Below are 26,425 nucleotides of genomic sequence, written 5' to 3' on the forward strand. Positions count from 1 at the left end.
GGTTGACCCTTAAGAGACTTCCTGCAGTCAGGCAGGAGTCAGGATATAGTCTTGCTTCACCCAATTACCTAAGCCAAACCGCTCACATTTGTAACCAATAAAGTTGTGGCCTTATTTATCCCATTAACCCATCTACTTGTGTTGGTGTATTTATTTTGGGGAGAGCTAGGGGGTCCAGGGTCTCGCCACACAATATTGTAGTCCATCCTTAAAGCTGAAATTTGTGTGCATTTTTAAATATTTGTCTATCACAAACAGCAGAAATTAGTTGATCATTTATACAACTCCTTGAAAAACTTTCCACATAGTGTTTTCAGTTATCTCCATTGAGGTAGAACACTTGTAACACTAAATGTCAAAATGAGATAAACTGGTTGTACTTGACTGGTATTTGTTTCCCTATAGATTTTAACCAGTGGGGCTTGTAGTTCTTTGTGGAACATAATTACAATTTGATTTATAATTTAACTTGCAGGGAACCATGACTTCTGGAGAGCACTCATTTTATCTGATATTAATTATTCTCAAAATGATTAAGAGTTAAGCCAATAAAAGCAAATCTTTGAGTTGCTTCCATAATACAAAGCAAAAACTATGGACACATATTTCATTACTGGCCATTGTTACCCTTGTTACTTGCTCTAGGTAGCTCAATAGTGAATGGAGTTTTAATTTTATGTTCTTCTTTGACCTCATATATTTAGATATCATTCATGGGGAAACCAAGAAATTATAGGCCTGTTAAAGTCTGTCATTACGTTAGTGAAAGGCATTATTAAATCTCAAATTCTAAGTATATAGGCCTTGCTGAGGACAAATCAACACGGTTTCTGTAAAGAGCAGTTCTTTTCTGTAAAGAGCAGGGTTTTCTTAGAGAAGAAATGGCAGCCAGCAGCCACCAAAAGACCTAGGAGTGCCATGAACAGGTTCTGCAAACATGCAATGAGCCAGTGGTGGTTCCAGGGAGTTCTCATCCAACTAATCCTACAGTTTTAAGCTCCTCTAGAAAATGGCTTTGGAAAGACACAATTTTCAGGGAAGATAGTATAGGTGAGAGGAGGGATACTTAACTCTTGCCCCATATATCACTTCTTCACCACAGCGGCCATCTATCTAACTAGGGTTCCCAACCCATGTCTTTGTTAGGGATATGTGAACACAGTCTTGCTCCCCCCCAAAATCGATGAGAATTTTTAGGGTGTTGCTATTGGATGTTAAAAGAAAAAAATCAATACAAGAATGCTCAAAAGCATCAAATCTTATAAACCTTTAAAATCACCTTGACATCATATCCTTAGGCTGTTATGCAACTTGACTGGGCCTGAGAGAGTTTGTATATTGGACTGCAACAGCTGGGATCCCATGCTATCCATAGTTTCTGCTTTGCAGAGGAGAAGTAGCTAGGGTTTGGACTGTCAGTTTCTCCTAGTTAGTGAAGAGACAAACATTTTATCTGCGGGAAGAGTCTATAATTTTAAAAGGCCTCGGAAATGAAGTATGTTAAAAAGGAAGAGGCTTAGAGGAAAAGTCTGGTTAATTATTAGATCCCAAATAAGAGACTCAGTGTCATACTGTGCAGAAGTGTATGGTTTTATCTTCATTGTTTAGTAAAGTAAACAAAAATTTATATATTTATAAACTTATGAAAAGCAAACATTTATACATATAGACACATTCAAATGCATACCCAAAACATCTTCAAACTGGTGACTCTACTAAAATTTCGTAAGCAACTGAGGTGCAGCAACCTCAGAGATCTTGATTCCCCCAGATCTGTACTGCTATCCAAAATCGTCCCTGCCATATATATTTTGCATTATCTTTTCATGTGCACAAGTAGTATCACCTGACTTCCAACTGCCTTGGCAAATGTATCAGCATGTCTTCAATTATTCCTTCTGCCAAAGGGTGGATGGAGGGATTACAAGAAATATCCCAATAGTATATGCAATCCATTCACTGTGGAAACCAACCTAATTGAATGAATATTCTCCACCTCCCAAGAGTCAGGGCAGAAAATGATAGCTAGGAAAATTATAGTGTGCTTAGAAGGTTGAGAGACTAACCTCTCTTACTAGAGCAGGCTCAACTGGGAAATCTCCATTTGAATTAACAGGGAAAAATGTGTAATTTGCTGGTACTAGAGTTTGCTTTAAATGGGCATTAGACCTTAGGGAGATGTTTATGGTATAGGCTAGGTTGGTTTCAACAAGCAGCTGCTCCAACCTTTCTTTGATGTTGAGATGATTTTCCATATTACAAAGCAAGGACATCAAAAAGCACAGGTGTAACAAACAGCATCAACGAAGATGGATGCTGGGTATTGTGAATGATATTCTGTGTGTTCTACTAGATAAAGTTTTCACTGCACCCACAGAGCAGAGGTCTACAGTTAACTGTTTGAGGTAGCATTCATGTTTTAACAACAGCAAGGTATAGTATTTCAGTGAAGGCTACCCAGTGACAACTCACTCTTAGCTCGGAGGTTCAAAGCACGAGGAGGCATTTATGGAACAAAACTATTTTTTTATTTAATTATAGTCAATGAATGCTTAACATTTTCTGGTTTCAAAAGTGTGGCACAAAACTTAGTTTAAAATACAAACTCTTTACATAGGAACTTTTAAACAGCAGTCCTTTACAAACCAAGTCACAGGTAGACAACACCCCGCCCCCAAAGTCTATCAATGTCCTAACCAGCAACACCCACTCATCCTTTTCTTGGATTTAACTTGCCCTCAGGGAATGAAAACTGGGTTGCCCTGCCTAGCTAACTGCACTCAGTTCTGATCCCCAACTGTCTACACTGTTAGTCCCTCTCCCACTGAGAGTCAAATCCCTATCTTTGAGAGCCAATTCACTACCTGTCCCTCCTGAGCCAGTGTGGTGTAGTGGTTAAGAGCGATAGTCTCCTAATCTGGGGAACTGGGTTTGCGTCTCCGCTCCTCCACATGCAGCTGCTGGGTGACCTTGGGCCAATCACACTTCTTTGAAGTCTCTCAGCCCCACTCACCTCACAGAGTGTTTGTTGTGGGGGAGGAAGGGAAAGGAGAATGTTAGCCGCTTTGAGACTCCTGAAGGGGAGTGAAAGGCGGGATATCAAATCCAAACTCTTCTTCTTCTTCTTCTTCTGACAGATACGTGCTAAAAAGACTGCTCAGAAAGTCCCTATCTGCCTGTTAAACTGTCAGCAGCTCATTTAAATTCCACAGTCACTCTCCTGATTGGCTGATTGCCTCAGCAGCTATCACTGCTTCAGCTCCTATGGTGTTATTGATCTACCTGGAAAGTAATGGTCAGCTGGCCTTGGTCTGCCGTTCCAGGACACTGATGCACAAAAGGCCATTTCTTGCCATTTACTTAATGCAAAATTAAAATTAGCATTTCAGTCACCAAATATGAGAATGTATTGAGAGTAGTACACTCGCTCTAGAGCTCTTTTATGCATCTCATTGCTACTAGATTAGTGTACAATGGATAACTGCAATTTATCCGACATTTATAGTCCTATTTAGCTAATGTTTTTGCTATTCATAACCTAAGCATTTTATGTAAGCTTCCTTTTTTTGACAAGTTTGCAAAACATCTGTGAAATGTGTTCCTATGTAATAAAGAGTTTACTTGCTTCAAGGAGTTTAATTATCAGGTTTATAAAGCAGAAGTTAAAAAAACAAGAATGAGATTCTGGGTGGAGTTGCATAAATTTGGAACTCATAAAAGTTAATCTGAGCAAGTAATTTTTTGTGATTTGATTTGACTTTACTTCTGTTGTGATCTCTATGTCTAGGATAGTTGCAGGAGAAGTTAAAGCTAATTTCATCTATGATGGTAAGGGGCAAAATACAGACTGAAATCTTTTTAAGCAATCTATAAGCTGTTCCAGGGGCCTTTTCTTAGATGAAGAGTGGAACAAACATTATTTTAATAAATGCTGATGGTGCTATGCCACTTGGTATGTGTACATTGAACATTATTAATGCTGCTACCCACGCCCACCTTCAAAGCTTTCACTCTGGTGTCTTACATTAGCAAGTATAATGTTCTGAAGACAAGTGTGTGAAATACAGGTGAAACTCAAAAAAATTAGAATATCGTGGAAAAGTTCATTTATTTCAGTAATTCAGTTTGAAAGGTGAAACAAATATATGAGATAGACTCATGACATGCAAAGCGAGATATATCAAGCCTTTATTTGTTATAATTGTGATGATCACGGCGTACAGCTGATGAAAACCTCAAATTAACAATCTCAGAAAATTAGAATATTAAACGAAATCAGCAAAACAAGGATTTGCAAATAGAGCAATCCTTCCCAGCACCCAAAAGCTGCTGAGAACTTTTGAAAGAAAACATTCACTAATTGATGTGCCAAAGTGGAGAACGGAACTTAAGATTTGAAAAATGAGAAAGTGAAAGAAACAAAAATGGACAGATTCTCCTGTCCCATACTATGAGCAAGAATGAGTACTGCTGCCATAATACACTTGGACTCAAAAAGCCAACTGCAGTAAAAGTAAGTCAAAATAGAATAAATAAGAAAAGAAGAGCTTAGGAAAGGTAGGCAACAAGAGTTTGGGTGTATTGATTGGAATGAGGAACACAAAAGAAACCTCCAGAGAATCCCACCAGAACTCTTCTTGCATCCTGCTCCTTAGAGACAGAACTTTCAAAAGAGAAAGAAACACTGAAGAGCAAAGTTCTTTATTTCATCAGCACCTCTTCTTCCCAAAGCACTGTGATTGAAGAGCACTGATAAAATTATTCCCTCAGATTACAAAATAGATTTATAATCTGGTTTGGAACCCTCCCTTTCACATTTTCCCTGTATAGTAAGCTTAAATACATAGTTTGACTTTTTAGCAGATGCACTGTAATTGTGTCTTTGACACCCACATCCCCAGTGCACCACAGAACGCTTCAGGGGACATTGCTTTGGTTGAGGGTGTGTTGGACAGATCCTGCTTCACCTTGAACAACATTATTATCCCTCCAAAGCATTCTGCTTGGGATTCATCTGGATCCCTGCACACCACTAAGATTAACATATTCTTCATATAGCTGATTTATAACTATTGATATACTTAGTAGATAGCATACAACTACTAATATTGTTTAAATTAAAGCTTGTTCCTGCATTGCAAATGTTTTAAAGAAAATTTTAAACATTTAAAAATTGTATGTTTCAATATATTACAATTTATTTCTTATTCCCAATGGTTTATAATCCTCTCACCTTGCTGCTTTCATTACATAAATGTTACATGTCTAAATAATATGTACTGTTGATGTAAAGGTAAAAAAAGGGAAAGAAAGGTAAAGGTGGTGCTGTTGTCTAAACCACAGAGCGTAGGGCTTGCCAATCAGAAGGTCAGCGGTTCGAATCCCCACAACGGGGTGAGCTCCTGTTGCTCGGTCCCAGGTCCTGCCAACCTAGCAGTTCGAAAGCACGTCAAAGTGCAAGTAGATAAATAGGTACTGCTCTGGCGGGAAGGTAAACGGTGTTTCTGTGTGCTGCTCTGGTTCACCAGAAGCGGCTTTGTCATGCTTGCCACATGACCCAGAAGCTGTACGCCGGCTCCCTCGACCAATAAAGCGAGATGAATGCCACAACCCCAGAGTCATCCGCGACTGGACTTAACGGTCAGGAGTCCCTTTACCTTTACTAGCCACTTGTACTAGTGAATTAAGATTCAAAATGCTCAGATGGGCAAAGACCCTACTGAGGCCACTACTGATCAGTTACTTTTAGGGAGTATAGTTCTAATAGTAATTAGCATTGGGGGGTTTTCTCCCCCCGCCCTACCCTTTCTAACTTCACAAAACATAGGACTTAAAAAATTCAGGTCCAGGTTTATCCACAACTATGGCAAAATCATTCAACATATAACATTAAGAGCTCATGAAAGATAAGCTCATTTCTGTTTACAGTGGTGCCTCGCAAGACGAAATTAATCCGTTCCGCGAGTCTCTTCGTCTTGCGGTTTTTTCGTCTTGTGAAGCACGGCTATTAGCGGATTAGCGGATTAGCGCTATTAGCGGCTTAGCGGCTATTAGCGGCTTAGCGGCTTAGAAAAAGGGGGGGAAGGGAAAAAACTCGCAAGAACTAGCAAGACGTTTCGTCTTGCGAAGCAAGCCCATAGGGAAATTCGTCTTGCAAAGCACCTCAAAAGACGGAAAACTCTTTCGTCTAGCGAGTTTTTCATCATGCGAGGCATTCGTCTTGCGGGGCACCACTGTAGTTTGCCTATACTTGTCAAGCATGACATTCTATTACAGTTTTGTTTTTTTAAAATAGAATTTTATTGCCTACAGAACTGTATATTTATTTAGGTAATGGAAATAGCTAGATGACTTGCATTGGAATTTAGAAAGTATAAATGGATATTCTGATTTTAAATTTTGTCTTGCATCAAATGTATCTTTGAATTGTTGGGGGGGGGGACTGAAAAATGTTTGCATTCTTTCCCAATATTTAAATTCATTCTTTTATGTTTCTTCATTTATTATGCTAACGTCATCAGGAAGTTGAGGTATGTTTGCTTCTTCTTGTTAACAATTGAATACCTAAAAGGTACTGCATGGCATTTTATACACAGTCAACATTTTAAATAATGGTTTAGCCTCTTTGTTCCAAAACTTGTTCATTTTCTGGTCTCTAGTCTATGAAATAGACTGGAAAGTATTGAGCAATATTTCGTTCTGTTTGGAAACTATATCAGGTGGTATTCAACTAAGCTTTCCTCAGAGTAGACCCACAGAAATGAGCAAAATGTAGCTTAATGCTGCCCATTAAACATTACAGAAGTTTGCCATCCCTGGTTTAACATCTGGGTACAAAATGGCTTTAGGCAAATTGATCCAGTAGGGAGGGAAGATCAAACTGGTACAGGCATGTAATCACACAAACTTCACTAAGTGAGCACCCCTTGGACTTTTCCAGTGCTCAGTTAATAAAGCAGTAATAGCACAATAAATGCCGTTGTTAATCTTTATTTATTTAAAATATTTATAAAGTGTCTCCCATTAACATAGTATCACCACGTCAGTGTACAAGAAAGCATGTCATTTTCTACATGCTAAAAGTTTATATATCAGAGAAGGTTTCTCTAAAAACAAAAACAAAACCCCCCACAGTTCCCTTATCTATGTATTTCCCCCCCTACACAAACATGCTTTTATTCCTAAGAGACTTTGAGTTGTATTGAACATAGCATTAAAACTAAGGTTCCATCAGTGCCCCTCCTCCCCCTGTGTGCTCCCTAAATCTGTTGTTGGAGTTTCCCCAACTTCCCAGAGCAGAACTGGGGATAGCATTCTCATCACACTAGATGGAATCATTGTGCTGCCTTCCCCTAAAGTGCAGTGGGTTAAATGAATATTTTCCTCTCCATTTAGATAGTGTAAGTAATGAATAGCTTGGGGAAGAAAAGACACCTAAGAAATACTAAAGCATTGTATTTTGTATAGGAATAAATTAAAAGCAATTAAGCTTAAAGTGGGGGTCAGGACTAATAATACTTTTTGTGAGAGGGAAATATGCTTCTGAAAGTCATTTGTTCAGTTGAGCAGTAAAACTTCGTTATAGTGAATCCACTGCATTAGAAGAAGCCCTGGGATGCAGAAGCTGCTAAAATAAAATGATGCTAGTTTAGAATATGTACATTGAAAATATCTTCTTATTCTTAACTAGCTGTCATTTCCCACTTCATGTTATTAGATCTGCATTTGATCAATTTCCCACTCCAGCTCACACTTTTTATATACCGCTCTGCCCTTTGGTAAACCGCTTTGAGGTTTTATTACAATCAGGAGGTATGTAGATCTTATGGAAGGAAAAGAACCCATTAGTATCACCTTCAAAATATGCCTAATGCCCTATAAATTAGCAAGTTGCGCACAAATTAAGCAAGCTTTTTCTGTAGGCTTGCAATCTAACAAAAAGGCACAATGATATTAGGGCGGAAATGGAAGAATGGTAAAAAGGGGTTGAAGAGCAGCAGTTGGGAGAAGCAAGAATGTAAAGGAGTTTTTACTTCATTGTAAAAGAGAGTCAGCTGTTAAATGGAAGAGCACTCCAGGGAATGAGAAATGGAAGTAGGTGGGGAATAGAAAAGGTATACTTAGGTTTAACTAGGAAATTGGTACCTGTAGAGTGAAGGCTTTAGGAAGAAGTGTGTATAGAAATAAGAGATGATAGAGAGGGGAAAAGATAATGCAAAATTATTTAAATACAAGTAGCTTAAAGCACTGATGAGAAGGAAGAGGAACCAAGTGACAGGAGCAGTATAACCAGAGTGGGGATGGGAATTGCATGAGCTGAAAGGCAAGTAGAATATATTAGGCAGGTGGCAGAGTTGAATACAGACTATAGAATTTTGAGAGCTGAAACAGCAAAACCAACAAGAAGAAAGCTACAATTTATCTGTGCAGAAAATGGAGAAAATAATAATGACCATGAATAAGCACAGTCTACTTCATTTGGTAGTGAATTGTTTACCTTAAATGTTAAGACTTTGAAAGACCATGGACATATGGAGGAAATGAGAATGCCTAGATTTTAAGCTTGAGGAGAAAAACAATATGAACACGTACAAGAGAAAGTTCTGCATAAGGAGGAAAAAATCAGAAGCTCAATTTTGACCCAAATTAAGTTTGAGAAACTGGATATTATTCATATGAATAGCAGCTGCTGGGTGACCTTGGGCTAGTCACACTTTTTTGAAGTCTCTCAGCCCCACTCACCTCACAGAGTGTTTGTTGTGGGGGAGGAAGGGAAAGGAGAATGTTAGCCGCTTTGAGACTCCTTAAAGGGAGTGAAAGGCGGGATATCAAATCCAAACTCTTCTTCTTCTTCTTCAAATAAGCAGATGGAAGAGCCAAAAGGGAGAATGTCAGGGGTGAAAAGAAAAAGGCGCAGTACTCAGTTCTTTCAGACAGGAGAAGAGGTGGTTAAGCAGAACCATTGTTAGAAACACTGAAGTAATGACAAGAAAGTTACTGCTTAACTCCAATATTCAAGCAAGCAATGGAAGTGTGGGTCAGTCAGCTGGACTGGAGGCTAAAGAACCAGAAGAAGGAATACAGAGAAGAAATATTGCTGCAATAAGATTATTAGAAATAGAAGTTAGAGAGTGAAAAGAACTAAAACCAATTTGAAAACGAAGACGACCTATGGAAAGACTATACTTTCTAGAATGATCTCTGTACTGTCAAATGAGAGCTGTACTCAAAAATATTTGGCTAAGTGAACTGTGAGGAGCAAACCTTTTCTGAGCTGGAAGCAAGTGGGCAACGTTGCATTCATGTAGCTGTTGCTTGCTAATTTTTTGACCCTTACGCTTTCTTTCTCTAAGTGGTTTGGAGGAAGAGAAGATAGGCTGAGCGGCTTAAAAAAAAAAAAGGTGACAACATTTGGAGGATGGAAAGTAAGACATTGTAAAAGAGCAGTATCCTCAAGAAAGAGAAGGTCAATGAGAGAGAATGAGAATCAAAACACTTTCTTTGGTGTAACAAGGGTAGACTTACAGGAATGAAAGAGAGAACATATAGAGAATAATTGTAAATATGCAATAAAAAGGAATGCTAGGGCAATGGATGTCAGGAAGCAAGAGAAAATTGAGTGAGGGACATGAGTAGTAGAGTGGAAAGAGAGAATCATGAAAGACAAATATGAGTGAATAATCACAGGGGGGGGAAGCAAATAGTGGAAACTCAGCCAATACAGGAGAGGAGGAGGAGGAATGTAGATCGGGGTAAAGGGAATGGATTTTTAAAATCTGTTTTAAAATGCTTTCACCAAAAACTTCTGGAAGAAAGGATGAAAGGAGCAAGTGAAGAAGTTATACATAGTCCATAGAAGCAGCGGACTGAAATGGAGAAAGAGATGAAGAGAAGCTCTCAGAATCAATTGACTGAAGGTTACAAAAGGGACAAGTAGCAATCATTTTGCTTCATTAAAAGATAATAATTTGTTTTTTATTTGAACAAAATGATGTCCAATATTAGTGATACTCAGAGTAGACTCACTGAAATCAATAGATTTAATAACTTAAATCCATTGATTTCAATGGGTCTACTCCAGAGTGTATTGGATATAATTCAAGATCACTAAAATTACCATGTGCAGTATGACTAGACAATAGCAAGGCAACTTTAATTCATTTTTAAAAATGTAGATACATGTAGGGGATGGGGAATGTACTAAGGTTGACTAGTTAAACTGTTAAATTAAAGACAGCTCACTAAATCCTTTGCTTGTTAAGTAGTTGAAAATATTGGGTTTTTTAAATGTCATTTGCATGCCACCCTTCATGACTTCTTTATTATCCCAGAGTGCTTTACAGGACAGGAATACCTAGTAAAAAAAACACCAAACCTGTAGTATTTTTATCATCTCTGGCACAAAAATATGAGGCCTACGCCCAGTCATTTCTCTCCCATGCAGGATATGCACACCCAGGAAGAGCCATTTGCCATGTTTACAAAATCTGGTATTGTGAATTGGAATCCTGTGCATCTTGAGGAGTAGGAGAAGACTTAACTAATAGCAGCCAGTGTGTGGCCCTGTTGGGAAAGGAAGCAACCTCTGCCTCTGCTTGTCTTGTGTTCACTACTTGCATAATATTACAGTTCCTTATGCATAGCTCTTAAACAGATACCTTACCACAAAGGCCAGTTTCACAGACTTCATTTGTAAATATGTTGCTAGTGCTGATTTCTACAGGTATACATGCCAGAGACAGAGGAAAAGGTCACTTATCACTAACGTGTGTAATGGGTAAAAGAACCTTTGCTATCAAATTTAGTCACTGCAATTCATAATGCCTTTGCTTTGAATATGAATATCAGCAAATTAAAAAGCCCAGCTGTAATATGAAGCATTATTACTTCCAGAGTTTTCCTCTAACTCAGATATAACCCAAGTTAACTCTCTTCCTTTCTCAATCCATTCCAGGTATAAATTTTGGAGTGGAGTAAGGGAGAAAAGTGAGCTGGTTATGGGGAAGGATTTCAACCATGTCATTCTCCACATTATGTCATTGGGTGTGCAATGATATCCTGAAAAAGTTTGGGATTGCACTCAAAAATAACCAAGCTCTCTGCTGACTTTAAAAGACAATTGGTTGGGCTAGATGAGCCCAATTCCAAATGAAGCCAAGAGGAGTTTTCCCTTCACTGGTTAGGCTTCTTTGAAATTCCCTGGATATATATACACAACCCTGGAGCCACTAAGATAGCACAGTATTTTGAGTTGTGAAATATATCTTCATTTTCTGTGTTATATTTTGTGTGTATATGTTTGAAAGCAACATTTTAAATTTTTAAACTTTGTTTTATCTTGAGGCCAAACAGTAAATGGATTACAGAAAAAGAGCTTTGCATATTTGTTTAACAAAGAAATAAATAAAAGACTTGCCCAAAAGAATACCTACATTTCATTTTAACAGTTTAACTGTTTTCACTCCTATTTTCTTTCCTTTAGGATGATTATTTCAGAAACTGGAATCCAAACAAGCCTTTTGATCAAGGTAAAAGAAATATTACATTCACTCTATATAATTGCTTTGTTTTATAAGTATCACTATCCATATTGCTTGGTTTCCCAACAACATAGCTTCACCTATTGGTTTAAGACAGTTACTGACAGCAGCAGCCAGCCTGGCTTATTTCATAGAAATTGCTTACAAGGGTACCTGCACATTTTGCTTCACAACTTCCTTTTCCAGGAGGGCTAGAACCTTAAAAACACTAAAGAAAGCAAATAAATCTTAGCATCTAGATGCTCTGCCCAGGAGCACCAGTGAAAGCCTTCACAGTTATCGTAGTGACTGTGGGCGCTAGGTTGGTGACCCCAGATTAAACAATAAAGTTCCATTCATTCAACTACACTGTAGTCTCACTGAATTCATATTATTACAAAGGGTCAAAGTAGTTGCAACATAGAATTAGGATCTTCTGTGATACTTCTTTTACTCATTAGCAGCCCAGTGGGAATGCTTTGAAAACTGAGAAAGTGGTGCTTTGGAAGAGAGTGTCTAATTTACTGTTGTGCCTTTCCCCAATATAAATTAGGTACTTTCTCATGAAGACTGGTGCTTTACATGTTCTGTAAAGATCTCATTTTTTTGCAGTAACCTTTCTATGATCTCTCATCTGTATTGGAATAGTGTTGTAAAAGTAAAAAATAAATAAATTGCACTGCAAAAAACCATGCATATTTGTTATATTTTGTGATTGTTTCCCTTGTAATATCTTTAAATACATTTTGTCAAAGTTGCCAGTTTATGATGAAACAATTGTGCCAAACATGGCTTTAGAATTTCAGCATCATCGTCTGCTGTACTTTCATTTTTCTTGCTACATTTCTATTCTTTTCCGTTTTTCCTTTTTTGTGTGCTTGTGTACAAGCGATATTTTAGCTTGCTTCCTCATCTGAAAATAAAAGGTCACCGTAAACAATAGTGTAATGCTACCCCTGGAAAGACTGCTGTTAAATGCAATTTTTGTTTCATTGTGAGTGCAAAAAAAAAATCTCCCACAGCAAATAGTACACCCATCAAATGTGCTAAAGGAAAAGGTGTCAGAGCTGTCTTGCTCTCATGTGCAGTATACAGAAATAAAAGAGTCAGTGCTGTGATGCAGTACCATATGTTGGCAAGGAAATACTGGTAAAGCGTTGATGAAATCTATCACTCAAGAAAACAATGTTACCAAATGATGGAATCATTAACCTAGCAGACCAAAACTCACCTGCCTTGAGGAAAGTAAAATGGTAAAGGAATATCTGGCCTGCCATTACTCTATAAATTCATATAGCCCACTAATAACCTGCCTATAACGGTAACATATGCCTGGATTCATAAAGAATGTAGTGCAGCACAGTATATTCATGATCCATTTCTAGTCAGATCACTTTTGCTAAATCACAGATTGATGGAAGCCACAAGTACTTTAGGAAAGGTATTTAATAAATTCTGATTGGCTGGAGCACACAGAGATTCTACATGTGGGTAGTTTAGAAGTTTATCATAGCATGTAGAATTTCCAGAGACTCTACAGCAGTTTCTCAAACTTTTAGATCCTCCTCCGTCCTTAATGCCTGACTCTGGCTTCCAACTCTTTTATCTTTGTGCTGTCATCTGTTGTACAGATGAACATGCCAAGATCCTTAGTTATAACCTCATTTATACAGCCTGTTGCTGCTGCTTGTGTTGATCTGTAGGATACTAATCTGAACACTGGCACTATAAGAGGAATAGAACATATCTCTAATCCTATCCATAAACTATAGTCAGGAAAATACCATTAACCACAAAGTGACTACTCTCTCTAGCTCCCTTCTTTTCAAATCATATTAGGATGTTAGGAAAGTGGGGGTCCTGTCACAGCCCTTGCGTTCAGTCCTCTGTCAGGGATATATAATGCACCCAGGTCTTGGCTGGAGGTCAGGAAGGCATTACTTGCTTAATGAACATACATATCCATGTTCCCTTCAAGGGGGAAACCACCATATTGAGGACCCCTTCTATGCAGGGTTGTGCAGCAGATTCTTTCCAGATCTCATACGGAGAAGATAATAAGGCACATTAGCAGTCCTGCTGGGGTTGTACATATCAGTTTCTGCCAGTTGAGTAAAAAGCAAAGAATCTGCAACCATTCAACTGGAAAGTAGTTTAAGTGCATATTATAAACTGATGGGTACCACACTAGATTTCTAACAATGTGACGTCCACATTTCTCCCTTAGAACTTAACATTTCTGCTGCACCCAACAGCACGGCAGAAGAATACCATTCTGCACTGGTGTTCTGAAAACCCTTAAATAAGAAAAAATAAAGCTGCTTGAAATGGTTTTTCATTAAGACTCTGTTACTAGCAAGGAGAACATGTGGGACAATTAACCTTCCCTGGGTCTTGCCTCATTAAAATTTTAGCAGATGCTATTGATCATCTTTACACTGCATGGTGTCTACTGCAAACAAGCACTGCTGGCACTCTGGCATATATAAGAGGACAGCTTCCCAGGCTGGTGACCAGCATTATAAAGCATGCAGTTTTGTAAATTACTGTGCAGTAACCAACCAGTTCCATTACAAATTTTAAAAATCCCTGACATTTCACTGGCACATTACAGACAAATAGTATTCTCTTCCATATTTATTGCTGTATTATGTGATGTACATCACAGTAGTTACTGACCAATACGTGTCTGATGAAGTGCTAAAAGTATCCTTGAGATCCAATCATTTCTACAAAAACAGCTGGATTGTGCTGTTGTTCTGCCCTGGAATTTATCTCCTGTGTGTCTCTGGATGCAACTTAAGGACAATCCACTCATGCAAGTTTCAGGTTTGCCACTACTGGAATACCAATGAAATACATCTCTGTTTGGATTAGATGTTCAACAGAATGTCTGTAGGCTACCTAAATCCCTCCTTAAGCCTTGTGTTTCCAGGATTTAAATTTGGTTTTTTTTGTTTTTCACTGTTGATTGGCACAGGAATTACTTTCCTCTGTGGACATACAATGATTTGAATGTGCAATTCTTAATGCATAATTATCTCGTTCATGCAAAGAAGGTATTTGTGAAAGGACTTACCCATTTTCAAACCGGTACATAATCTCAAGCTTCCCGGCTGTATTATGTGGTGATTGAATGTGCGTGTGTAATGGTGATGTGTGTTGGGGGGAGTTCAGGAGGGCTCAGTTTCATTCTTTACTGAAATGTGACCATTTTATATAAAATAAAAAATAAAAAAATTCCTTCCAGTAGCACCTTAAAGACCAACTAAGTTAGTTCTAGGTATGAGCTTTCGTGTGCATGCACATTTCTTCAGATACAGATGGTATCTGAAGAAGTGTGCATGCACACGAAAGCTCATACCTAGAACTAACTTAGTTGGTCTTTAAGGTGCTACTGGAAGGAAATTTTTTTATTTTGTTTTGACTATGGCAGACCAACACGGCTACCTATCTATAACATTTTATATAAGTAAGCCTTATGCTCCTGCATTGCATTGCTGGTTTTTATTGTCTTGTATTTCCTGGGATGCTAATGTATTTGTGCTCTTGGAATTCTCATGATGTCAAGTTCTCTCTCATATTTGTAATTGCCTTACTTTCAAGCTGCTAATCAGTTTGCTGTTATTGTGAATGCCACGTTTCCTCTCCAGGGCTTCTGAAGCTAGTCTGCACATTTTCTCCCCCTCTCTCTAAAAATCCAAAGCACAGCTATTGCACTCTGACATATAATCAGTGACCTGTTTAAAATTATTGATTTAAGCTGTTCAGAAATCAGACTTCATAAACTGGGCAGTTTTAATACAGATAATTGACTCTTGGCAGTTAGGTCCCGTTACCTTAGGCCAAAATAAAGTGGGGCAGGGAATGATAGTGTTGTTGATACAATGCTACACAACATACATCTCTGTATGTCCTAATTGTTAAGAGTTTCATTTCAAAGCCTCCATTGTTGAATGGGCCAAGTAATCTTTCTTCCGTAGTTTCCCATCACTGTGGTACCACTCCAAGTACATGTGAAATGAAGTCAGAGAAAAGGGCCCCATGTCATGTGTCTTATAGTCTCCCTATATGGGGTCTTATATTGGTGGTAGTGTGCTGTGAATGGTAATTGTTATGCCATATCCTATGCTCTGCCACGGCAATATTGGCAGGCTGGAAGGTGACCGGAGGTGGCTACTTTGTTTTGGGAGGTAAATTCCTTACACCAGGCTGGCAGCTTGTCTAAAGCTTTGCAGCCATGTTCTGGGTGCATAAAAGATTTTGCATAAGTGTGCTCTTACGCTGTCCCATCCACAGCTCACTCCAATTTCATCAACATACTTTCCCTGGTGAAATATCTCTGCAAGCAGAGTATTCTACAGGTATGTCAGAGGAGTTCTACTGGCAGATCTGTCAGGCCAGTAGCATATTTCGAGTTCCACCAACATAATTAGGCTTCTGCCACTTCCCAATATACCTCTGCTGGTGGATTGGACTGCACCCTGAAAGTCTCACATAATTGATCAGTAACCAGCAGAAGTACGTAGTTCTAATTTCAAAGTCTGGATTCATTTTAATGCTGGGAATGTGTATTCTTGACTGCTCGCTGTGACTAGGAAGTAGGATTGGGGCATAGGAATTGCACAGGTGGCAGGTTTGCCAACTTGAAGTCTTATTCCTGAATTTAAAGTGGAGGGGGGGGGAGATATTGGCAGAACATGTTTATAGTCATAAAATGGAAGGGATTTATAGCCAACAATTAAGCTATTAAAATAACCATTAGGATTCTATTCTCCTCTGAGATTACAATATTGACTCACTTTTCTCCCCTTAGAAACCTATGCGGGAATTCTTTCACTTCATACGTGAGGACTTGACAGAGAATGAGAGAACAGGTACACAGGCAGGAGGATGAAAGGGAGATTTTTCTTCTACTCTTAGCCCTGTAGACTAACAATGGCACCCAGTAGAGATAGAGAAAACTCAAGGGTTGGAAGCTTAGAAGCCGCAACACTCTATGCTCTTTTGCTCTTGGACGTAACACATTCAGAATTAAAGATAGCTCCGGGGACTGGAAAAGAAACCAACAATCTGTACTTTGTCCAAAGCAGTTGTGGATTTGAGCCAAAAGAGAAGCGCACAATGGCGGTTTCTTCTGATATTATGGAACGTAGCAGTTACAAACAAATGCAAATGGCCCACACTTTCTCCATCCTTCCAGATCTTTTCTCCTTCATTCAGAATAAAAGGTTCAGATTTATATTGTAAGCCACTCTGTGATCCATGGTATAGAAATGAAATAAATAAATAACTTTTTCACATGAGAATATGCCTGTACCTGCCCCTGAGAGTAGAGGGAAGATGCAAAAGCTTGGCTTTGCATGATAAAAGAGAAGTGCAGGGTATTTGCACTCCTCTCTGCCTGCCACCCATGTCCCATGATGATGGAGGTTTATTACCTGCTAAAATAAGGAAATATGTACATAGGCCACAAATGGTTGCCCATTGGCAGGAGGTGTGACTTCACTGTCTTATTTCTTGTTCCTAAAAGAGCAGCAATTACAGCTTAATCAAAATACCACTGCTTGCCCTTCAAGTCATTCCAGAACTTGGGTGTTGTGTAAATGTACCATATATCCCAGTTGTGCAGCCTGAGCCCCCGCCCCCCCCCTGCTTTTTTTGCGAATAGTGTCCTTCCTGTCATTTTTACTATAGCTGTTCTGCTACTGCTCACTGAACTACATTATAGGGCCGGCTCTCAAACATAAAGAAACCCATTAAACATGCTCTATGGACTTGAACAGTTCACCTTGTTACGTTTGAGTCCTGATCCCTGCAATTATTTCCTCTCTTTTTTAATAAGATGGTGTCAGATTTTAAAGAAAGAGGTGGAAAAGTGGTTGTATACCTTTGCTACATACTTCATAAGTACAAGAGAAAAAGTCAACAGTAGGTGTAGCATAACAGCAACATTCCAGTGTAATCACTATGAGCAACAACAATAATATATGTAGATTATAGAGTGTTCGGCTCTATAAATAATAATGCAGGCCTTTGCCCTATCCTCAATTCTCAATGCAGTAGAGGTGATAAAGGAAGAGGAGTTGAAGGTGAAGGTAAACAAGGGAAGGATATGTTTTAGATCAGTTATAGGTACTTCAGCTTCACTTCACTAGAGGATAAGAACTAAGAAGTTGTGCCAACAAAGTTGTTGTTAAGAATAATATTTATATCCTCCCCTTCCTCCTGAAGGAGCTCAATAAACACATCAGTGGTAGAACAATACAATAAAACAAACTGAAAACAATCCTTGATTAAAAACAATTATATGTATCTGTATAAAAATAATTACAATACAGGTGCAAATCAGCATAAAGATCTCCATTTAAAGGGCTAGTTGAAAGAAGAAGGAGATTTTTTATGAAAGATTGAAGGAAGGATGTGCCATCAGAAATGTGTTCATTCTTATCAATGGTTAACTGTTGAAATGTTAAGTCAAAAGAACATATATCCAGCACAAGAAATCTTACATGCCACTGTAGCAGAGGTTCATTTAAATTCTTAACAGATTTGCAGAATCCTAGATATGCAAGCAGATGCTGTTAATTTTTCTGGTAATGTGCACCAATAAAGAATAAACATTGATAGCCTTAAAATCAGTGAACCAGTTTAGAATGGTTTATAATTTGTTTGCCATATGGCATTTTAAAAAGCATCATTACCCAAAAGGCAGAAACACTGGAAGTAATGGGATGCTTTTTGTACTGCAGAAATATGCTTTGAATTAAAAAATACTGGTCTCACTGAATGACCATTATTATTTCTAATAAGCAAGCAGATGGATACACTGAAAGAAGAAAACCTGTCTCGTAAATGAGACTATATCCAATTTCTCCAGAATGTTGGGTGCAAGAGATTATAGAACTGCCAGATATAATAGATGTAGGAGGTGCAAGTGTCATTCACCTGTTTGGCAGGAGCTTTCGAACTACATTTCCCACATGCTCCACGGCAGTTTCTGAAATTGCTCTAGTAAGGGTATACAAACATTTGTAATTAACCCCGAATAAGCAACCCAACCTCTCAAAGTTCACAATTACATTAAAGCAAAATATCAACTTAAAAATGGCATGGTGCATGAATCTTCATTAATATCTTATTTCTATATTGACTAAATACCAAGGGTAGCATAAATGAAAAGGCTTGATGTCACGATGGGTCTCAGTGGTTCAGCAGAATTGGCTGCTTTCATAAAGAGATCTCTGAGACCCTGGCTAGACATGATACTAATTCTGTGAGCGGTCTTGGGACTGAGGAAGGGGAAGTTTAAGTCTTTCCTTTCTTGCCATAGTCCTGACAGAAATCACTCAGTGACCCAGTTTTGCAAGTAATGCTAATGCTGAGCCAAACCCTGTCTCAGAGTGAATGAACAAATGAGAGGCTTACAGAGTGACATCACAGCTGCAGGACTCCTCCCCACAGTCTGACGGCTACCACATTACCCAAAGTTAAACAATGGGTTGGCTTAGTGTTACTTCACCAACATTAATTGCAGGGCTCCATCCCTTAAAAACAACTTAGGGTCAAACTAGGCATGTCAGTGGCTCAGTTTACATGTAAAGCTAAGGCAGATGTTGTCTTAGTGCGTGCATGCTCCCAGAGAGGAGATTATGACGCCTTTGCTGCTCCTCTGGTCCTCCTGCTGCTGTGAGCTAAGTCATAGCCATTTGTGTGTTACCTGAACCCAGCTTTCTGTTTGATTGAATGTTGAACTCTAGAGCATGGATAGCCAATGTAGCACCCTCCAGATGCTGTTGGACTACAACTCTCACCATCCCTGGCCATTGGTCATGCCGTCTGGGCCTGATGAGACTTACCGACTAACTACAGCATATGAGCGCATCGTTTCTGCTACTCCTGCTCTAGAGCCTGTACCCTTAAGGAAGACCAACCAGCTCCCAATACCAATATTCCAACTGATGAAAATCCTCATCCACTGTGTTTGTGGTATTCTGATTAGATCCACTAAGTTTGTTCTGGTATAAGCTTTCATGTGCAGGCACACTTCTTCAGATACCTTCAGATGCTACTGGACAATTTTTTATTCTTTTCCCCGACTGCATCAGACCAACACGGCTACCTACCTGATTACATCCAACATCTTTGTATCCTTTTCATGGTTCTACCTTTTGAACCTTTTCTCATTCTTCCCTAATTTTGAACAGCCACTCCTATTCTTTTTACCAGGCCAACTCGTAACTCCTTATTTCTTGCTATCCGATTTTCCACGCCCTGTCATCAAAAATTATTCATTGCCTTTAAGCTCTGTGTTTTGTGCAGGAAGCAAATTCCATCTATGCATCCAGGTCATTATATCTTCTTGTTCTCTCGTGTGTGGAAGAGAAGAAGTGGCTGGCAGACACTTTGTGCCCTGTTTGCGGCACCTAGAGCTTTAACCCTCTGTGCCTCTTGACACCCACAGCTGGTACTGCCCAAAAGGCCCAAGAATGCAAAAAGTGTTGCGATATTTAAAAGGCCAGTGAGCATGCAGTGTAGTAGATTATTCTCTCTTCCGGATATTGTCTTTTCCCCGAAAAGGGGGGGGGGACTGTTCTCAGACACAGGTATACACTATAGTAGCTCATCCTTTCTATTTTCACAAGATTCTTTTTTCCAAGAAGGAAGGATAATCATCAGAGATATCCAAGCATCCTTCTGCACAGAAACTCCTTTATGCTTCAGCTGGAAAATATGATTCATTCGTTTGCTCCCTTGTTCCATTGGTATGCTAACTGGTTTCTGGGCAGCCTAATATAAACTGGTGCATGTGAGACAGCAATATGCCCACTGGTCCAAGGAAGAAATGTTTCCAAGATGCACAATAAGGTATTTAGCATTGTATCAGCTGGGAGCCCCTGGCATCCGTCTATGATCATTAAAGCTTTTATCTACAAACACCTGAATGTATATCAGTTCTTCCACTTTGCTATATGAAGTAAGAATAGGACCCACTTCTTCCTAGTGTCTGACAGCTGAATTATGACCCACAAAATGGTTTCTCTCAGTACTGCTGGGGGGTGGGGGAGGGAGAGAAAGAGAAAGATGATGACTGGAGTTAATGAATATCCTTCCAGAAGGAGATAATGAGAGAATTGTGATGCAGGGTAAAATCATGGAACCTGCAATTATTTCTGAAGGCTTCAATTTTCGTTTAGCCCTAGCCAAGATGTGCTTTTTGAGAAGCCACTCATAAATCCATTTTCTGGAATTGTTTATTTCTGTATCTATTTTGCTCCCCATAAATGTGCAGTTTCCTAAAATCTTTCTGTTATTTCTGTTTCACTTGGCAGATTTTCTGTTTGGCCATTTATACCAGCCCCCTCCCTCCCAATACTCTGGGTTTTGACGTTTATTAATAAGAGTGATTGCCCAATAAATCAGCTTTATTTTAATAGTGCTTGAATATGCAGAGAACAATAACTGAAACTGTGAATGAAATGAAGTACTTAGCATTAAAAATATAGCTGGAATAGCTGTAGGCTCTGACAAACCACATATGAGCAAAATCTATAAGGATGTCTTCCTGTATTATTTAATTCTTCAGTACGCCATATCAGAATGTCTCTGTGTTTGACTTGCCATCAGATTTGTAATTCAGTTTGACATTAACAGAGCAATCCTAACCCCAGCCAGGCAGCAGCAGGGTGTGATCAAGCAGCACAGCCTCTGCTGCATCCACTACTCTGCGACTTGCACTGGGGCTGGGGTAGAAGACAAGGCAGGCAAACCAGGAGCAGGCACAGCAGCTGAGCCCAGTGATGGCATGGGATGGCAGAGGATCCAGCTCTGGAGCCAGGGGGTCCTATGTTGCCTTCCAACATGCTCTGTTTGGGGGAATTTCTACAGGTTGCACACTAGGGAACAGAAGACAGCAGAGCTGTTTGGGGCTGGGTAGAGCAGGGGTCGGCAAATTTTTTTAGCCGCAGGCCGGTCGACTGTCCCTTGTGGCGGGCCGGAGAAGTGGCACCAGTGGGGGGGGGAGCTGGAAGAAGAGGCACGGGGGCAAGTAGTCCTCTCCCCACCCCCCCAGCCCCAGCCGCTGCGCTTACCTTCCCTGGGGCTGCCACCACTACCACTACCACCGCTGCTTCTCATGGGTAGGCAGAGCGAGCTCGTCCGCTCCGCTCTCTGGGCCACAGGAGCACCAGGATGGCAGCAGAGGAGGGAAGATGAGCGGCGCGAAAGGGCTGGCTCCGGAGAAGGGCTGCTGAAATTGGCACTCAGTCAGCTTAGCCCAGCCCCCTTCCTCCTCTAGGCAGGGCGGGGAGAAGCCAGGAGGGAGGAGGCACCGCTGTGGTGTGTGTAAGGGAGGGGGGGAATGGAATGGTGCAGGGGGGAAATGGCACAGCCTAAACGAACAGAATCCCCGCACCAACCCACAGACAGTCCGCAGACTGGATCCTTAAGGCAATTTGGCCTGATCCAACCCACGGACCTTAGTTTGCCGACCCCTGGGGTAGAGGGCCTTTCCACCCCATCAAATCCTGTGATAGCAGGAAGGCTTGGAAAGGCGATTGGACTGTAGTCTATATAACAAAGGCATACCCTTAATTAAAAAAAATAAAAAATGGGTTCAGTACATTGGTTGGAAAAAGGTTCCTCATCCCTGGTATAAAACAATCTAAAACCAGCAACAGCAGTAAAACATAAAAATTATATACAGTCCAGCAAGAGAGAACAGTACAGTGGTACCTCGGGTTAAGTACTTAATTCATTCTGGAGGTCCGTTCTTAACCTGAAACTGTTCTTAACCTGAAGCACCACTTTAGCTAATGGGGCCTCCTGCTGCTGCTGCGCCGTCAGAGCACGATTTCTGTTCTCATCCTGAAGCAAAGTTCTTAACCCAAGGTACTGTTTCTGGATTAGCAGAGTCTGTAACCTGAAGTGTATGTAACCTGAAGCATATGTAACCCGAGGTACCACTGTACTTCCCAAATGCCTGCATGAATAAATAAGTATTCAAAAGGTGTCTAAAGCCCAAAAGGGTTGCTCCCAACCGAATCTGTGATTAAATGGGATGCCAAAATTGAGAATAGCCTCTCTCACATCACCACATATTGCACCCTTGGTTGATGTGTTCCTCTTAGGAGGGCTTCTTTAACAGACCTCAAAAACCATGGTGCTGTATAAAGAGCAGGATATTGGCAATCCAGTGGGCACCTAGATACTAATTTGTGCTCTGCCTTATATGATGATACAAGCACCTTGAACTTGGTTTTGTAGCTAACTGGCAGCAAATGCTGGTGTTATTTGTGCACGGGCAACTACCCACTCACTAACTTGGCTGCCGCATTCTGCATCAGCAGCATCTTCCACACTCAAGAGCAGCCCCATGTAGAGCACATTGCAAGAATCCAACCACTGTGCAACAGCCACTGTGACTAGGCAGGCACATCCTTGTAAACCACTTTTGAAGAATATGCAGCCATGAGTTTAATTTCATATGGTGGTGGGATAAAAAGTTGGGGGGGGGAATCAGGATCTATAGGGTCGGGTTCAAATGATGAATTTCAGCAGCAGAAGTCCACACAATGACTTCTGCTTGTGCAGTGGGGCTCCCCACCCCAGAGGTATAGGATTGCAATGTAAATATGTATTGTATACTAGTGAAAATTGAATTAAAGTTGCAATTAGGAAAGATTAAGTACCAGTATTGAAACTGTCAGGCACCGGTATTTTGAGGAGTGTAATAATATTGCAAAGTATTATTGGCATCATCCAACCAAAGTTTATAAACAGCTTATGCTTAACCCTGTCATTGAAATTAATTGAAATTAAAAATGCTTAATTTTGGCTGTCTCAAGATTTATATATTCAGATGAGACACAAGATCTGTATAATTTGTGTTAACTTTCTGCTTTGATTTTTACATTCAATTTTCTGTGTGTGACCTTACTTAACCCAGAATGTCTGTGTCTCAATTTGCTCATAATTAAAACAGAGGGTAATACTTAAGCTTGCACTCAGAAATAAAACACTGTGAAGTAAAATACTCCTGTTAAGTGGAGGGACATTATTTTAATGCTGTGCATATTTTTAGATTATAGATTCTGGAAATAGATGAAAAGCCTGATTAGAAACACAATGGTAATTTTAAATACCTAAATTGCCTTTGTGTCACGCAGTAAGATGTGCTATAAAGATTTATTTAGATTTTTTATTTATTTAGTGCCTACATTTTTAATTAAAACAATAAATGAAGAGGTGAAATGATTTGAATGGTGAGGGAGCCAACATTTCATTTAATATCATAACCTGGCAAAAATCCAGCCTGATCTTGATAGATTAGCTTAGTCATTTAGTATGCCTTTCATTGCAAAATACACCATTACCACTTAAATAAATTTGCATTTTTTTCCCTTGAACTAACAATGTGAAAATAGCATTTTTCAAGTGCTTTAAAGTATTTTTGGTGACAACTTCTACAACTTTCATGTTGCAATAATTTGAAGTGTCCAAGGAAAAGAAAGCCAAACCAAGATTACAATAAAAAGCTCGGATAACCCTTTCAACTATTAGACGTCCAGGTGCTATTTTAACACAGTGCAATTTGTTTTAATGCAAGCAGTAATGACGATAACTGCAAATCACTGCATCAAGAAGCTTTTAGAGGCTGAGCGCATGAAACAGAGGTCAAATGTTCTATTTCCCATTGTGAATTTTACATGAGTTTAATACATTGGCATTTTCAGTACTGAAACCTGTGAAATACTGGCCCATACTTCAAAGGCACAATCTAATAGAGGCTCATAAAAATTGGACTTCAAATGTGCAGATAATTTTCCTCTTATATTTTCATTTGCATGGACCACATTGCACGTGAAAATAAAGCGTTTCCCTGCTTTCACATTCATATAGATGTATCCATTGAAGTTTTGTCCTCTAATATAATCAGTGCAGTTAGTGTCTGGAACACAGAGGAGGGAAAGAATTGGCAGCTCCAGCAGCATTAATGGTGACATCCGTCTTGCCCACAAAACAATGGAGACTGCCTGTCCAAACTAGGTGCACATCTGCCCATTTCCCTACTCTCCTCTCATACAGAAGTTGAGTTTGATGCCAGCAAGTAACACTGTGGGTTCCCAGAAGAAGCAGAATCACTGTGTTGGATAGAGGTACCTGGACTGGGAAACCACCACTCCCACCCACCATAACTGGACAAAATACCAACATGATAAATCTACTGTCTCTTTGCTTGATAAATTAAGAGTGTTGTCACAAATGTGTAGCATGGATAGATTGTGTAGTGCATTATAAATGAACTTTTGATAGCGGCAACTCTTTTATATCATATTATTAGTTAAGAAAATGCAGTAAGGCACATCAAGTAGTGCGCATAGTGGGGTATACAGTTAGCTCAAAGTGGAGATTCATGATGTGTTTATCTTGCCATAGTTGCAAATATTTTTATTTTCAAAAAACAAATACACAATGGACTTCATCCTGTTCACAGGATGGATGGCCAGCAGAAGAATTTGTTGCATGGAACTGTCTTCTTATCATGTAACCCTACCTTCAAGTTATAAAGTAATGTGGATGACAGTGAAATCTGTGTCATATTATATATTTAAGCTGTATTTAGAGCTAAGGGAAAGTTGGCAGTTCTCAGTAGTATATGGATTTTATGTCTTATAATACTGTGGTTCAATACAACTTCAAAACAGACACTGCCTAAAATGTTTGTTTCGAAGCAGTGCATTTCCATTGTCTATGTAAAGGTAAAGGGACCCCTGACCATTGGGTCCACTCTGGGGTTGCGGCACTCATCTCGCTTTATTGGCCAAGGGAGCCGGCATACAGCTTCTGGGTCATGTGGCCAGCATGACTAAGCCGCTTCTGGTGAACCAGAGCAGTGCACGGAAATGCCGTTTACCTTCCCGCCAGAGTGGTACCTATTTATCTACTTGCACTTTGACGTGCTTTCGAACTGCTAGGTTGGCAGGAGCAGAGACCGAGCAACGGGAGCTCACCCTGTCACGGGGATTCAAACCACCGACCTTCTGATCGGCAAGTCTTAGGCTCTGTGCAAGTCCACAGCGCCACCCGCGTCCCTATCAAAAGCAATGCACAATCTCCTCAGGATCTGATATGCAGTTGGTGACTCTTAAGAATGCTGGCCTGTGATGACAGTTGGAAGACCCTGGTGCATAATATAGAAGGGGCATTGCCCATAAGCTGTCCATCTTCTTTGATGATAGAGAGCATCCTTTTAGATGCATTTTAATTCCATTTTCTCTGGTGGTTGAAGAATCTATTCCAAGATCGGCAAGCCCTGCCACAGTTTTTCCATCTGTGTATTTCACTGGAAAAGCCATGAACAATGCTTTGCTTTCTTGTGCTCACTTCTGTGCTAAAATTGTAGGGGTAATTTCTCATCATAATTTTGAGTGCCAGCCCAGTGCCTGTAATGCCAGATGTTTCTGTTACTCGCCAGACTTTTCCACTCATTGGTGTCAAATTCTTTTAAGTCACTTTTGCAAACATCCTTATATCAGTCAGAGCATTGAGGTCTGACTGGCTGGGCATATGGCAGGTGTATAATTGCTTCAGAACAAAGTAGAGAGTTATGAAACATCCCAGAGAAATTTCACTAGAAGACCAGTTTGCATTCATCCCTAGAATTGGCATAGTGAGTAGTGTGTCAGATTACAAATCTTATATGGTTCCATTGACCTAAATTTACAGTACACAAATTGGGGCATGTGAATTGAGTTTCATAATATGTGCTTTATCAGTGAAAGGACTAGCAAGACATAATATTTGAGAAGCTTTTCCAGAAACAACGTTGTACTGTATTTTTAGACCTTAAAAACTGAAACTGTATCAACAGTTTGGTGCCAGCCTTAATGAATTCCGTCTTTCTA

The 26,425-nt window shown here is 39.7% G+C and overlaps 1 protein-coding gene across 1 annotated transcript in view; it reads left to right on the forward strand.

Moving 5' to 3' along the window:
* Positions 1-26,425, forward strand: part of SPOCK1 (SPARC (osteonectin), cwcv and kazal like domains proteoglycan 1) — a 396,972-nt gene that overhangs the window by 111,997 nt on the left and 258,550 nt on the right. Inside the window, 1 exon segment of the mRNA XM_079968135.1 lies at positions 11,483-11,528. Coding sequence (XP_079824261.1) covers positions 11,483-11,528 — 46 coding nt within the window.

This window comes from Podarcis cretensis, assembly GCF_951804945.1.
Source record: "Podarcis cretensis genome assembly, chromosome: 2".
NCBI classification, from domain to species: Eukaryota; Metazoa; Chordata; class Lepidosauria; order Squamata; family Lacertidae; genus Podarcis; species Podarcis cretensis.